The following is a 15,367-nucleotide window of genomic DNA, read 5'->3' as shown; positions in this document are numbered from 1 at the left end:
ATTTTCATCTTGTTGACAGTGAAACAGTAAATTAGATTATGTTCCTTTAAATAGACGATATATAGATATATAATCTCTAAATATCTTCTACTGCTTACTATGTACCATATAAATTATGACAGTGAAAATGAGCAGAATCTGAAGAAGGGGAGGGAGAAAAACTAAAGTGAATTAATTTGGTACAAATTAAATTATATACCATCTGTACATGCTCTAATCGGAGCTATACTTTAAAAAACTCAAACCTGGAAAAAGAAAATCAGTCATCTTTTCATAGTAACTCAACAATGACACCCTATCATGGATTCTTTCATTTTCATTTATTTTCTTCAAAGAAATTGCCATATAATCATCAAAAGAATTTAAAACAAATAAAAAAAAACATTTAAAAGCAAATAGATTTTATACAAAAAAATCTATTAAAATCAAACTCTAATACAGAAAAGTAAAAACTACTACATTAGTGTGATGTGGTATCTTTCAACATTCATGTGTGTGTGTGTGTCTGTGTGTGTGTGTGTGTACATATATAAAATGAAATCGGTTTCATTTAGTTTTGAAAAATAAAGACATACTATATGTTATTAACTGAAGAAGCCTAGTTACAAAATTGGAACTAGCAATCACAGATTTCTTAGTATCTTCTAGGAATCGATGACAAGTAATGCTATATTTTCTCTCTAGTCATCCAATAAATAAATATCTTTAGTCTCTTTCAGAATGAACACAGGATACAAATTTGTCACTGTGCCCTTCAAAGCACAAAAAATCTCATTTCTGTATCAGTATGGTATTTAGGAATTACAGCTCAAACCATACCCACTGCAGGTTTCATTACATAATTCCTGTTCAAAAATCTTATCCCATTAAGCAGAGTTCTGAGAGGCTACATCTACTGAAATATACAAAATTTACAGAAACAATGCCCAATTATCCAGTCATTATGAGCCTATCTGTTATAGATAAGAAGTAGAGGTGGCAAAAACCCTTAATCATCTTTGGTAGAAAAGACTAAAAAAATGAGGATATTTTATGTTAACTACATGACAGATATTCCTGCCCAAGGTGCCCCACTGCAACCTGGGGAAAGACCTCTATCAAATTCAATTTAAGAAACTAAACACTCTTAAGAGTTTGCTGTGTGACAAACACGTAATTTAAGAATCACGGTCTAGGTATTTCAGGGTACCCTTTATAGCTTTCTAGGCACAACACATATACTTAATCAATGTTTTTAAATTTGAACTTAATAAAAGCAAGCTTTTAAAATTTGTCCTCAAACCTATACCTGTAGAATTAGGCCAATTATTTGTAATAAGGAAAAGATTTAGTGTTGTGAATAATAAAAGTAATACATAATTTCAAAACAACAAACACGTGGTCTGGAGTAAAGTGCATTCCCAGTAACCAAAAGGCAACTCACCGATATTTTAAGTGGTTGTGGAATGCCTGCCCTCTGATTCAGAGCTTTCTATAGATTATCATTTCACACACAAATCCAAAGTATCTTTCTATGTATACTTAGCTCTCCATTTTAACAGAACTCTAATATCACAATAGAACTTACTCAGGTGATGGAACAGGAGTTGAAACAGGAGCTAAGTCGGGCATTTTAGGTGCAGCTGTGGCAGTGGCATTCTCAGATATACTTTTATTTCCTATTTTAAGAAAGATACCCATGTTGAGTTTAAAAAAGCTATATCATGAAGATATTTCACTATAACAAGTAAAGAACTTTAGTTTCCGGGGAAGAAAAAAAAAAGTCGAACAGGTTTGCTACTGCAGACTTTATTTTCTTCTATCAAAGTTCTTTTAGAAAGAAATGATCATACAAAGTCAGAGCTACAAATAATGCATATTCTTTCTCAACTTCTCAGATAATTAATGCAAGTCAAATGACTATGAATTTCATGTAATCTTATATGATTAACATGACTTCTAGACACCTAAAGGAGTTACGAAAGAGAATGAAAAGAAACGTATGGGTCATTTTAAGTTTGCACTTGGAACTAAGTATTTTCTAAGAGCAAAAAAAAAGCAAGATGGTTTCTCCTTGTTACTGACATTCTTACTTGGCATTCTGTAGGGGAAAAAAAATCACCTTCTAAATTGGGTAGCTGTTTGATAAGTAAAAGAAAAGCATGCATGAAGTACCACTGGGGCATCAAAACCTCAGGAAAGAAATAAGGGATAAAATTATTACTTCTACAGCAGGGAAGAGTCAAAAAACAAATTCATGAATTTCATATAGACAGGAGGATCCTTATTGTAAGAATTTGTGAAACTCATATAAACAATGAATAACAGAAGACTGGTAAGTTCCTTTGCATCATCTCTTTATTTCTAAATGAAAAATCACACTGCTTGGCTTATTAATTAATTTTCGTAACGAGAATGACCCCTTGAGTATCAGAGATTTAAAAGACCCATAAAATGAAGAGGTACCTTCTGTCAGATCTTCAGTTTTTGCTCCCAGAATATTAGCAGCAATATTCACCATATTTAGAATGGCATCTAAAACAAAATTCAATCAGAAAAAAATACCAATACACCTAAATATTCTTATAAAGCTTAATATCAGATAGTCAAAAAACCATTTATAATGGTCTTTTTGCATTTTCTGGACTAATTACCTTTTTGTCCAGCTTACTATATAAGTCCAATATAGGACACAAATTTCAGCCAGAAAGTATAAATCTGAATTTTTATGTTCAGAAACTTAATTATACTTTTTTGGTAAAGCTTCCCCGAAACTTCTGCCAAAACACTATCTTTAGCATATTACAAAATTCAAGTAAAATTCAACATACAGCCTGGATTTGGACAGGGAAAAAAATGTGACAACCAAAATTAATATTGTACAGAAAAACTTACTTTTTTAAAGGCTTTACAGTTTAGAACAAAAACAAAAAAAAAAAGCGTGAAGAAGCAGTTTCCCTCAACAGGTGATTTTTACAGGTATAAATAAACAAAATGGGAAGATTATTATCTGAAGGACAGCATAAAAATTTTATTTTCAACTATGAACATATCTATTGATAATATGGTTAAATCCCAACGTGACTGCATTGAAACAAGTGTCTTTGATAACTTTTAATAATGTTTAGGGGCGCCTGGGTGGCGCAGTTGGTTAAGCGTCCGACTTCAGCCAGGTCACGATCTTGCGGTCTGTGAGTTCGAGCCCCGTGTCGGGCTCTGGGCTGATGGCTCGGAGCCTGGAGCCTGTTTCAGATTCTGTGTCTCCCTCTCTCTCTCTGCCCCTCCCCTGTTCATGCTCTGTCTCTCTCTCTGTCCCAAAAATAAATAAACGTTGAAAAAAAAAATAATGTTTAATAGATAATAAATGGTACCAATTCTTTTGTAAATTGGGTGGGTAGGGGAATTGGCAGGTGAAGTCAAAGTCACAACACCTTCAGCATTATACATAAAGCAATCTGCATACCTGCCAATTCTGCCTCTCTTTCTAAAGAGGATATTTGGATGACGAGTAAAGTGGTACAAACCTTAGTACCTGAATAAGCAGCCAAAGGTACAGGTGTACCACAAAATACCTAACTCCATAAAAAGCTGGTGCTGAGAACAGGTGGCTTCCTTCTAGGATGTAATTTTAAGGAACATTAACTTCCAATACCAATCTAATCTTGGATATTCCACTAGAAGTTAATTCACCAGTATCAGGTATTTCTCTTATTAAAATATTAAGATCTGCAAGGGCTACATATTAAGACTCATCAGTTATTTCTGCCTTGGTTTCCTTTCCTAAGAGATCCAAAGGGTTTTCATCACACTTTCAGCGAAAACCACAGATGTAAGCAGGAAAGGCTGTAAGGGAGGAAAGCTGGCACACTATCTAGAAAGTTGAGAAGAAGCCAAGCACTGTCATCTGGAGCTGATCCTATGTAGATATATGTTTTAAGGCAGGAGAAAGTAGTAGGAAATTTCAGACAGTTTGAAAAGTGATGACTAGTAGACAGTCATAAATTTTGAACTTTACATAATTATGGTTCTATATATGAAAGACAACAAAGGAGTGGTACTTTGTTTCCAATCATTAGTATAACACACAAAAGCTTTGTACTTGCTTTATAAATGTCTAGGATTATAGGTTGCCCTTGCCCTTCGACCTGACAAATTGGTAAACAAAGAAGCAGGGTTGATTCTTAGGCTAACACATGGGAAAAAACAGGAATGAAAAAACCGTATTTCCTCACAAACGAAGGTAAAGTAGCAATGGAAATTCTGTTATTTCCCATAAACCCACTTTTAACATCAACCAATATTCCAACAGTAGAAAAGATTTGCAAATCATATATCTGATTAGGGGTTAATATCCAAAATACGTAAAGAACTATTGCTCAACAGCAAAAATTAAAAATCCAATTAAAATGCTGGCAGAGGATTTGAAATAGGCCTTTTTCCAAAGAAAACCTACAGATGGCCAACAGACCACATGAAGATGTGCAACATCACTGATCATCAGGGAAATACAAATCAAAACTGCAATGAGATATCCCCTCACACCTGTCAGAATGGCTAAAATCAACACAAGAAACAATACATATTGGTGAGGATGTGGAGAAAGGGGAACCCTCTTGCAAACTGGTGGGAAAACAAACTGGTGCAGCTACTCAGGAAAACAATATGGAGGTTCCTCAAAAAGCTAAAAATAGAAATACCCTATGATCCAGTAATCACACTATTGGGTATTTACCCTCAAAATACAAAAATACTACATCAAGGAGATACAAGCACCCCAATGTTCGTAACAGCATTGTCTATAATAGCCAAATTATGGAAACAGCCCAAGTGTCGATCGACTGATGAATGGATAAAGATGAAGTACACACACACACATACACACACACACACACACACACACACACAATGGAACACTACTCACCCATAAAAAAGAATGAAATCTTGCCATTTGCAACAACATGGATGGAGCTACAAAGTATTATGCTAAGCGAAAAAAAGTCAGACAAAGACAAATACCATATGATTTCACTCATATGTGGAATTTAAGAAACAAATGAGCAAAGGGGGGAAAAAAGAGAGAGGGAAGCAAACCAAGAAAGAGACTTAACTATAGAGAATAAACTGATGGTAACCAGAGGGGAGGTGCATGGGGGGGATGGGTAAAATAGGTGACGGGGATTAGGTACACTTGTTGTAATGAGCACCAGGTGTTGTATGGGAGTACTGAATCACTATACTGTACACCTGAAACTAATTACACTGTATAGTAACTGGAATTTAAATAAAAACTTAAAAAAAAAAAAACACCCAGGAATGGAAACACCACATTTCCTCACAAACCAAGATAAAGGAGCAATGGAAACTCTTGTTATTTCCTCATAAACCCACTTTTAATATCAACCAATATTGCAACAGTATCTGATCTTCTACTTGGTCTGCCAGCCAAAGTTCAGTTAAAACTGACTGCTTCACACATTCCAAATTTTGGAGTCAAATCTATACTCTAAAATCAATCTTAACTCAGATACAAAATTTTGGGGGCACTGAAATTTGGGGGCATTTATTGTTACAGAATTCATTAGCAAAAGCAAAATTTGGCAAATTTCTACATTCTCAGCCCATCCAATCCATAAGAAATAATTTTGCTACATTCACAGAACACTGCCAAATGTAGTCTTACTTTGTCTTTTGAGAGAAAGCAGCTTTGTGAATATTCAATTCTGACCACTCCCAATTTGTATCCAAACACGTGACAGCTTGTCACAATGATCATCTGACCACTAAAAATCCTTCAGAATAGGCTAAAGTAATAATTTGGAATACAGTACCAAACTAGATACCTGTCCTTATTGTCTCCCAGATTAGCCAACTCCTTTATCTTTGAGCTGGGCACTATTCATCCAATCTCATTCCCTCAGGAATGAAATTCTCCCAGGGATCATCAACATGTTATCCTTAGTCTCCAGCACACTCTGGCTCTTTTGGATGCAGGAAACAAACTATCTATGATACCACATAACAAGACAAACCAACAAAATAACTATTTCCTCCCATGTGAATTCAGATACCTTTGCTGCATGTCCACCTTTGTTCTCTCTTCTCTTGCTAGGTCCTTAAAATATATACATTCATAAAAATACTTTGATGTAAAAGAAACCAAAAACTGTATACTATCTTAAACATACACACAGAAACCTGGCCTTTAAGTGATTCTAACAAAATGCAGACCGTATTTAGGAGTAAAGGCAGACTTGCAAGAATATTAAAGTAGAGAGTGGTCTGGAAAATCCATGTGACAAAATACAAAAAAAGCAGAGTAATGTGAAGAATTTTTGTTGATGTAAAATATTTAAATGCTCTGGTTCAAAAATGTAAATAAAAGAATCAGGCAGAAGAGCTGCCTAGCCGGCATATACACAAAATCAAGAATGTTGCTCTAACATAGTAGTTTCTCCCTTTTTGGCAATTAGGAAAATTATATCAAGAATGTCCAAATATATGGTATGTATGTTCTTTGATAACCAAGTCCTAATAGATGCAATGTACTCTGGTGACATGTATTTCCTGTAACTACTAACTAACTGTTCAATACCAAAAGGAAAAAGGAGTTTCTATTAAGATTAAAGCCACAGAATTCTGTTTTGGAGACGCTATGTAAATATAAAAAGTAAGTCAGGTTCAAAATTGGCCCACTTCAAGCTAATTCACAACGTGTGATGAGAACAGTTAAATTCAGATATTCTAGTGCCAGAGACTAGCTCTTTGGCCTGATTCCATTCTGTTATTTACTCCTTAAATGTTATACCACCTTGGAGGTAGTAGCAAAGTCAGGCTCAGAAATAGTCCCAGACTCTTCACAGAAAACTAGGAAGAACAGGTATAGACGACAGCAGTGTTAGGTCATGTCTATAAGCTTTATGACACCAAAGTCTTATCAGGTACTATTGCCTCTCTTTTTTCTGAAACATCAAGAGATGGACATCTTTTTAAACTCCATTTTCTGTGTTTAGGCTTAGCTGACATCCTCCCACCCATCTTGTCTCACTAAACAAATTCTTTTAACACTAGAACACGGGAAGGTAAATAGACTACCTTTCCAGAGATCCATAAAAAGAAAACTAAATATGTTACCAAGAAACACATCTTCAAGGAAGAAGATCCCAAAGTAGGATATACATAAAGAAGATTCTATATCTAATTAATTCAAATAATACCTTGGTCAGAGAAGTGATTACAAATAGGGAAATGTCCTCCATTGAGATATAACTGGGCTTTAATGGTGTCTAGCAGTTAATCCCCTAAGAATATAGAAAAAGAAACCAAGAATATCAACAAGATTTCCTTTATCTAATACTATGGTAAGGTGCCCTAAGGTGCCCCTTTCCTTTCCAGTAACCATCAGAAGCGAGAGATCTTTCAGTCTGGGGCTATTTTCTGACTCTATAAAATAATAACGCTGCCTCATAGCTAATATAGCATCACTGAGCTATGATGATTACTACATATCAGAATTTTTCACATGGATTTAAGGACATGAATATGAATATCCACATAGATAAAACAGCATCATGTTTTTCACTCCTAAAAAACTATGTCCCACAGCAGTGAATGAAGCACCTATTTTTAATTCCATCATCAACTAGATAGCTAAGTTTTCTACTTAAAAGTAGTTTCTAATATCTAGAAAGTCAATTGACTAGCAGTAGAGTGAAAAAAAATTATATTGAGTTAATACGCAACAAAGTTAAATACTACATAAAAGGATTCCTCTTGGGGCGCCTGGGTGGCTCAGTCGGTTAAGCGTCCGACTTCAGCTCAGGTCATGATCTCGCGGTCAGTGAGTTCAAGCCCCGCATTGGGCTCTGTGCTGACAGCCCAGAGCCTGGAGCCTGTTTCAGATTCTGTGTCTCCCTCTCTCTGACCCTCCCCTGTTCATGCTCTGTCTCTCTCTGTCTCAAAAATAAACATTAAAAAAATTTAAAAAAAAAAAGGATTCCTCTTATGCAAGTATTTTTAACATTCTTCTTCCTATGCCTTAAAAAGTCTACTGAAGGGGCGCCTGGGTGGCGCAGTCGGTTAAGCGTCCGACTTCAGCCAGGTCACGATCTTGCGGTCTGTGAGTTCGAGCCCTGCGTCAGGCTCTGGGCTGATGGCTCAGAGCCTGGAGCCTGTTTCCGATTCTGTGTCACACTCTCTCTCTGCCCCTCTCCCGTTCATGATCTGTCTCTCTCTGTCCCAAAAATAAACGTTGAAAAAAAAAAATTTTTAAAAAAAGTCTACTGAAGACTACAGTTTTCTATGGAGAGCATAAGGGGAAGAAGGGAGAAGAAAAAAGATAAAAACAAAACAAAAAAACCGACGTGACTCCTAGCTTCCTATACTGGAGCTATACAAAATATCTACTTAAGTATATAAACTACTGGTTGAGTATCCCAAAAGGTATAAAGACAACATAGACCATAAGATTGGGATGCAAGGAACTCTACTTACTAAGAGCAACAAGGGAAATGCACAAGAAACTAGTCATCTATTCTGCTAAGATTTACTTTTACCATATTAATCTCCAAATAAAAAGAAAACTCCTTCTAGTATTTTATATTCTTCAGGAATAGCCAAAAATAACAAGCATTAAAATATACCTACCTGCATTATAACAGTAAAAATAAAGTGTCAGTTGGTAATAGTCTTTCCGAGAGTCTCCTTAGCTAGCCTACCACTAGGCAGGCATGACAAAAACTGAAGCACTAATATATCTTAGTCATTATTTCTTCAGTTTACAAAGAGTATATTATTATTACTATTATTGTTACTGCTTGAGAATCTTTATTATTATGAGTAAGAACAGCTTTTATATTTTGTAATTACATCAGAAACTATATCCATAGATAGATAAACCCTTGTTTGCTAGGATTTCACTCATACATACTACCTCTGCAACTACCATTCAAATTCCCTTCCCATCTAGCATGACTATCCAGATGCTTCTATGCATATGGTCTAGGATCTCTTTAATAATTCTTTCCCCCCATAAATTCACAGCCCATTCTTCCAAGGAATCCGCTTATCAACATAAGCACTTAGGGTAGAAGAAACAACTTGTGCTTGCATTTTTTTTCTCTTCTCTTTCTTTTCATCCACGCTTATTTTATTTCTATGGAAATATATTTCAAAGGCAGTATCTTTGATTTCAACTCAAGTTCAATATTGGGACTAGGAGCTTCCTAAACTATACCACAACAAAATATCCACATATTTCAGGGGAAAAAAAGTTGGGAAATACTTTAGTAGTGTCTAGGAAAATCCCCAAATACTCACTTGTAGCAGAACCAAAAAGATTTTTTGTGGATTTATCCTCCCCAGTATTATAATCCAGTGGATAATCTGTTTAAAGAGAAAATGAAGGTAATTAACTAAAACTATCCCTATCAAAGTCGGCTGACATTTAAAGCATATTTTATTATAAATATTCACTATAATCTAAAATATATTCACAAAAAGTTTATGAGATTCAGAAGCCGTTTATCACACAGATGTAAACTAAGGAAAATAATTCCACTGCTTATCAAAATTTTAATCACATTTATAAGACTTTTTATTCAAGCTTTCCATGTACTTTACCAACCCTTAGTAAATGTTTTCATTTTGCTTATAGGAAAATTAGGGAAGGGAAAAATTCAGTTTTTCAGACTATGGTTTAAGACATCTTAAAACAAGGACTTGGGGCTCCTGGGTGGCTCAGGTGGTTAAGCATCGACTTCAGCTCAGGTCATGACCTTGCAGTTCATGAGTTTGAGCCTTGCGTCGGCTCTGTGCTGACAGCTCAGAGCCTGGAGCCCGCTTTGGATTCTGTGTCTCCCTCTCTCTCTGCCTTTCCTTTGCTTGCACTCTCTCTCTCTAAAATAAACATTAAAAAAGAGAAAAAAGCAAAACACAAGGACTTGATAAAGTAGAAATGGAGGCTGTCAAAAAACCTTGTCCTACCCCTTCAGGTTAGTAGATTTTAAAAAACAAACAAACAAAAAAACCATACATAATAGTCGCATGTCTTAAAGCCACTTACCATAGTCTTCATCAAACAGTTCTTGACGTTCTGACTGATACTGGGAATCGGCGATCTCTTCATATTCTTCCACCATGCTGGTGCCAAATACCCTATTAACAACAATTTCATTAAAGACTTTCAAAACAAAACAGAGTTAAGACTCATCTCTTCATTACAAATGACAAAATACATTAACTTTGGTCATTTTTTGAGGGTCATTAGCTTTTAGACTTCAAAATAACGGCTGTTTCTTACACTGTAGTCATCCATCCACTGTGTCCATTAAAATGCTTTTAAGACATTTAAAAATGTAATGACCAGGGGCGCCTGGGTGGCGCAGTCGGTTAAGCGGCCGACTTCAGCCAGGTCACGATCTCGCGGTCCGTGAGTTCGAGCCCCGCGTCAGGCTCTGGGCTGATGGCTCGGAGCCTGGAGCCTGTTTCCAATTCTGTGTCTCCCTCTCTCTCTGCCCCTCCCCCGTTCATGCTTTGTCTCTCTCTGTCCCAAAAATAAATAAACGTTGGAAAAAAAAAATTAAAAAAAAAAAAAATGTAATGACCAGTTTTGATATCAGTCTAAGATTTTCCATATATTATCATCATAGCAAAATAGCAAGCAAGCTAAGCCAGACACATATAATAGTTATTTTTTCTCAGAGCAAATTTTTACATTTTTCTAAAATGGATTTAGGAACAAGAAAGGTTTAACAGCTTATATTTCTATAGTATTAACTTCACAAGATAGGAAATTATTTCTTCACTCTAAATATACTGGGATTTTTGTGTATCACTTTCTTTTTTTAATCACTTAGTAAATGTATGTTGTTCTTTAATACCTTATAAGGCTTAATGGACAAAAGTGCTCTGATCCAAAATGTGATACCAACTCCACCTAAAGAATAAAAGCACAGTGCATGTGAGATTATCTAGCAATGTATTCAGTTTCTTTCATTATAACATTTCTAAAAATAAAGTCCTCATTTCCCCAAAAATCAATAATGGTAAAATTTTGCTTTTTTGCCATGCAGTAATATGCCATGCCTTGTTATTCAATATTGCAAAAGAGAAGGTTGCTAACCTTTATGTACTTGATGAACATCTGAAGCAAGAGAAAGGAAAAGAAAAAGAAATCAGTTCCAAAGTCTGGATAACATGCCATAAGCAACATTTAATATTTGTAAATTATACTGTATAATTAAAGTATAGAAAGCAATGTACTGTAATGGATAACATTGTAGTACTCTTATTTCTCTGCAGAAATCAAATCAATGATTTAAATTCTTACCATCACAACTAGAAAGTATAATTGAACTGTAATGAACTAAATTAACTTTAAGGTTATGTTGCTTAAGCTAAAATTCATTGCTGCTGTTTTATTTATCTGTCAGAAATAAAAGCATTATAAAAGTAATAAAGAGAGGAGTCTGGGTGGCTCAAATTGGTTAAGCATCCAACTCTTGAATAAGGCTCAGGTCATGATTTCATAGTTTGTGGGATCCAGCCCCACATGGCGCTCTGCGCTGATAGCATGGAGCCTGTTTGGGATTCTCTCTCTCTCTCTCTCTCTCTCTCTCTCTCTCCCCCCCTCCTTCTCTCCTTCCCTCTATCTCTCTCTCAAAAATAAATAAACTTAAAAAAATACATAAAAGTAATAAAGAGGATCTAGAAACAGCCTGTGTCTTATATTAATTCAAAATTATAGATACATATCATATATGTATCTGTATATTATTTATATACTGATACATATGTGGATATAGACATATACATACATAATGATAAAAATATTAGCATAATACAAAATAATATTTATTCTTATATAATACCATATACAAATTTTTTTAGGGAAAGCATGAATTTTTCATATGCTATGTTATTTCAAGTATAACTTACGGAACTAAAAGATATGTATCAACCCACTGTTAAAATACAAACTATTAAAAAGTAGTTTGTACATCTGGGTTTATTTGGGGATAAGGAAAATCCAGGTAAACTTACATAATATTTGTTAACATTGGACTTAGAATTAAATGTTTTTTGCTTTTAGACTACTACCAAAAAGAGCATTTTAGACAGCTAATCATCAAAATGCTCCATAGTGTCCCACCATAAAAAACACAAAGTAGGGGCTGGCATTTTTTTACCACCAATAAAATGCTCTGCCATTATTAATAAAGTAGTTGGTATGAAGAATGATTCTTGGAACTATTTCATAACATGTGCATTGTCTCAATTGTAAAATTAAATGCCAAATAATTCTTACAATTTTTCCTTTTCCTAGTATAAAAACTGCTATAGAAAAAGGCCATTAAACAATTATTTCAGAATTCACTTTAAAAGAAACTGAAAATATACCTTCATTTTTCTGAACACTGTTGAACTATTTATTAACTATATTTTAAAAATAGAATTTAGCATTTTTAGATTGAGACTAGGAATACTACAAGTTTACCCATTCATAGAAGCCAATTTAATACATGCTTAAAAAAGATACACATTTAAAGAAGAAAAGACAGAAATTAGAGCTGCTGTCATTCCAAAAGGTCATATTACAAACACAATTGTACTTTAAGGTGTGCTATTATTTTAAGGAAAAAAAAAGAGAGGAAGAGAGGTATAAGAAATTCCCATAGTTTGCCTAAAATCCAATTCAAAAGTGAGAATTCTATTTGGTAGAGATTTCCACCTCTACATTGTGGAAGAAGCAGCAAGAATACTGAATATAAGTGTTTTTAAAAGTTTATTTAAAATTGGCATTTGGACACAGAATAGTTCACTTGAATATACAATAAAAAAGGCAAAAGTTATAATATTAAAATTAAAATAATCTAAGAATCAGATTCTAAAAAAGAAAATCAGACCTGCTTAAAGACTTCAGTGACTAACAATAATCTGGGCTTTGAAATAAAGATATGATACTATAGGGTGCCTGGGTAAGCGTCCAACTTCGGCTCAGGTCATGATCTCACAGTTCGTGAGTTCAAGCCCCACATCAGGCTCTGTGTGGACAGCTCAGAGCCTGAAGCCTACTTTGGATTCTGTATCTCCCTCTCTCTCTCACACACACACTCTCAAAAATAAAGATATGATACTATGAAGATGACATTTTACATAAAGACTCAAAAAAAATATTGATACAATTTTAAATTTCATCAGAGCTGCAAATATCAAAAAATTGGCCTAAGTTTCCAGGTATACAAAAGGGAATGTATTAATATTTGTCTCATAAAATAACATCCATGCAAGAATTTTATCAAAAAGAATATTGCATTAAATTTCCTCTTAAGTTTTATGATTTCTAAAAAGGTGGGGTGAGGAGCAAAGAAGTATAAATAATAGGTATGTTTTCATTAAAAAACATACTCCTGTATGTATAAACTTTACCTTCACATATTTTGCATACATCTGTTCATCCAAAGGGAAACTCTGGACATTCCTCTCATCTCTTCCATGGAAAGTACCCAGCTTAATCCACTTATTTGTGGGATATCTAGGAAATAGAAACATTTTTTTAAAAAAATCATAAACCACATATTGAGAGTTCCATCACATCTTCAAAATACATCCTGTTTGGCTTTTTTTCCCCTCTCTGGGTGAACATCTCACTTAACATAGTTTAAATATGAGTAAAATATTGGGTTGAATAAATACATTTCCTTTTCCAACTAAACTCTGACAGATTCCTCTTTACAAGGGAAGAGTATCTTGAAAATCACACCATTACAGAAAGCAAGAAAAGGAGAAGACAAGGTAGAACCAAAACTGTTTGTTGGGCTTCTATCCAAGTACAATGGAGGTTTTAAAATAAAGAGTAACCAAGAGATTATTTTGGAAGAAGGAGGTTCTACTTTTCACGTACTGAAACGTATGTGATGATATAAAGTCTAAGTAAACGTACTGGTGGAAAGGGAATCAGAAAAAATCCTTTACCATTAGATTGGAATTTCACAGATCTTACATAGCTGTTCCCCCTCTTTAAAAGGAAATCTAACATAAAAGCCTACAGGTATTATTTTTTATTATTACAGCATTTTAAAAATCCCTCCAAGTAATGAATGCTCTTAAAATTACAGCTTAGAGAAAAAGAAGGGATCAGAGCAAGGTTATTGTATGAAAAATGGTTGGAATTCAAAAGGTCTTGAGAATTAACTTCAATAACTGTATATATGCAGTGCTGAGTGTGAGATGGGAGAAGAAACAGCATGGAAAATAAAACCACTAATGATCAACTACAGAAGAATGTTTAAATGAATAGCATTCTACATGTCACATTGGGGACACTCAAAGTATTTATGGAATTAATAAATACCCCTACTGGGGGAAAATTTAAACTATTCATTAAAAATGGTATATTTAATGTATAGAATTATTGAATCAATATGTTGCACACCTGAAACTAATACAACATTGTATGTTAATTATACCTTAATCAATCAAGAATTTTAAATGGTGTCTTTAAAAGACAAGGATAGTTATCAGGATGTAAGCAGTAAAAACTCATTTTTTAATACAATTAGTAAATGTATAGAAAAGACTGGAAAGAATAAATTAAAATGCTAATAAGTTATCTCTGGTTGATTAGATTGTGGTTCTTTACCAAATTCCTTATAATACATGTTTATTCTTTTATAATCACACACACAACACAAAGTTTTTAAAATATACTTTAACAAAAATACATTTCATGATAAAAAATGAAACACTCATGAATGTTTTTAATAACTTTTTAAAGAAATGTTTGGCAGCAACAGGTTATAATTAAAAATAAGGGCTCTGGGGGCACATGGTGGCTCAGTTGGTTAAGCATCTGATTCTTGATTTCAGCTCAGGTCATAATTTCAAGGTTCCTGGGTTCAAGCCCCTTGTTTGGCTCTGCACTATGACAGTGGAGCCTGCTAGGGACTCACTCACTCACTCTCTCTCTCTCTGCCCCTCCGCCTCTCATGCTCACTCTCTCTCTCTTTCTCTCTCACTCAAAATAAATAAATTAAAAAAAAAAAAAAGGACCTTGAAGTCATACACATCTAGGTTTGAATAAGTCACCTGACCTAGGCAAACTACTTAACCTCATCTTATAAAGGAATAAGATCATAGGATGATTATAAATAAGATCATAGGATGATTATAAAAACTATATGAGTTAATGAAAGTAACCTGATTCACAAGTGCCTGATACTACGGTAGTAGTATTATTGTTCTTACAAACTGATACATTAAAATAAAAGAAATAAAATTAAAGTTTTTTAAAAAGTGATTCATTTAAAAAAATTTTTTTTTCAACGTTTATTTATTTTTGGGACAGAGACAGACAGAGCATGAACGGGGGAGGGGCAGAGAGAGAGGGAGA

General features: G+C 34.3%; 1 protein-coding gene across 8 annotated transcripts in view; it reads right to left on the bottom strand.

Annotated features, from left to right (window-relative positions):
- The window catches only part of SUCO (SUN domain containing ossification factor), a 92,373-nt gene that overhangs the window by 29,327 nt on the left and 47,679 nt on the right, over window positions 1-15,367 (bottom strand). For 4 of the 8 annotated variants that reach the window (XR_006295459.1, XM_043568898.1, XM_043568896.1 and 1 more), the window contains exons 11-17: window positions 13,405-13,510; window positions 11,099-11,119; window positions 10,857-10,912; window positions 10,040-10,131; window positions 9,295-9,360; window positions 2,446-2,514; window positions 1,568-1,658 (exon numbers count right to left, since the gene is read on the bottom strand). Coding sequence is in view for 7 of the 8 variants with exons in the window: in XM_043568898.1 (XP_043424833.1) it covers window positions 1,568-1,658; window positions 2,446-2,514; window positions 9,295-9,360; window positions 10,040-10,131; window positions 10,857-10,912; window positions 11,099-11,119; window positions 13,405-13,510 (501 nt within the window). In the remaining variant the exon portion in view is untranslated. The remainder of the gene's footprint in view (window positions 1-1,567; window positions 1,659-2,445; window positions 2,515-9,294; window positions 9,361-10,039; window positions 10,132-10,856; window positions 10,913-11,098; window positions 11,120-13,404; window positions 13,511-15,367) is intronic. The other 4 variants (XM_043568902.1, XM_043568900.1, XM_043568899.1 and 1 more) reach the window with 1 other exon arrangement.

The sequence above is a fragment of the Prionailurus bengalensis genome, chromosome E4 (genome assembly GCF_016509475.1).
Source record: "Prionailurus bengalensis isolate Pbe53 chromosome E4, Fcat_Pben_1.1_paternal_pri, whole genome shotgun sequence".
NCBI classification, from domain to species: Eukaryota; Metazoa; Chordata; class Mammalia; order Carnivora; family Felidae; genus Prionailurus; species Prionailurus bengalensis.
This window is presented reverse-complemented; position numbering and strand designations above follow the sequence as displayed.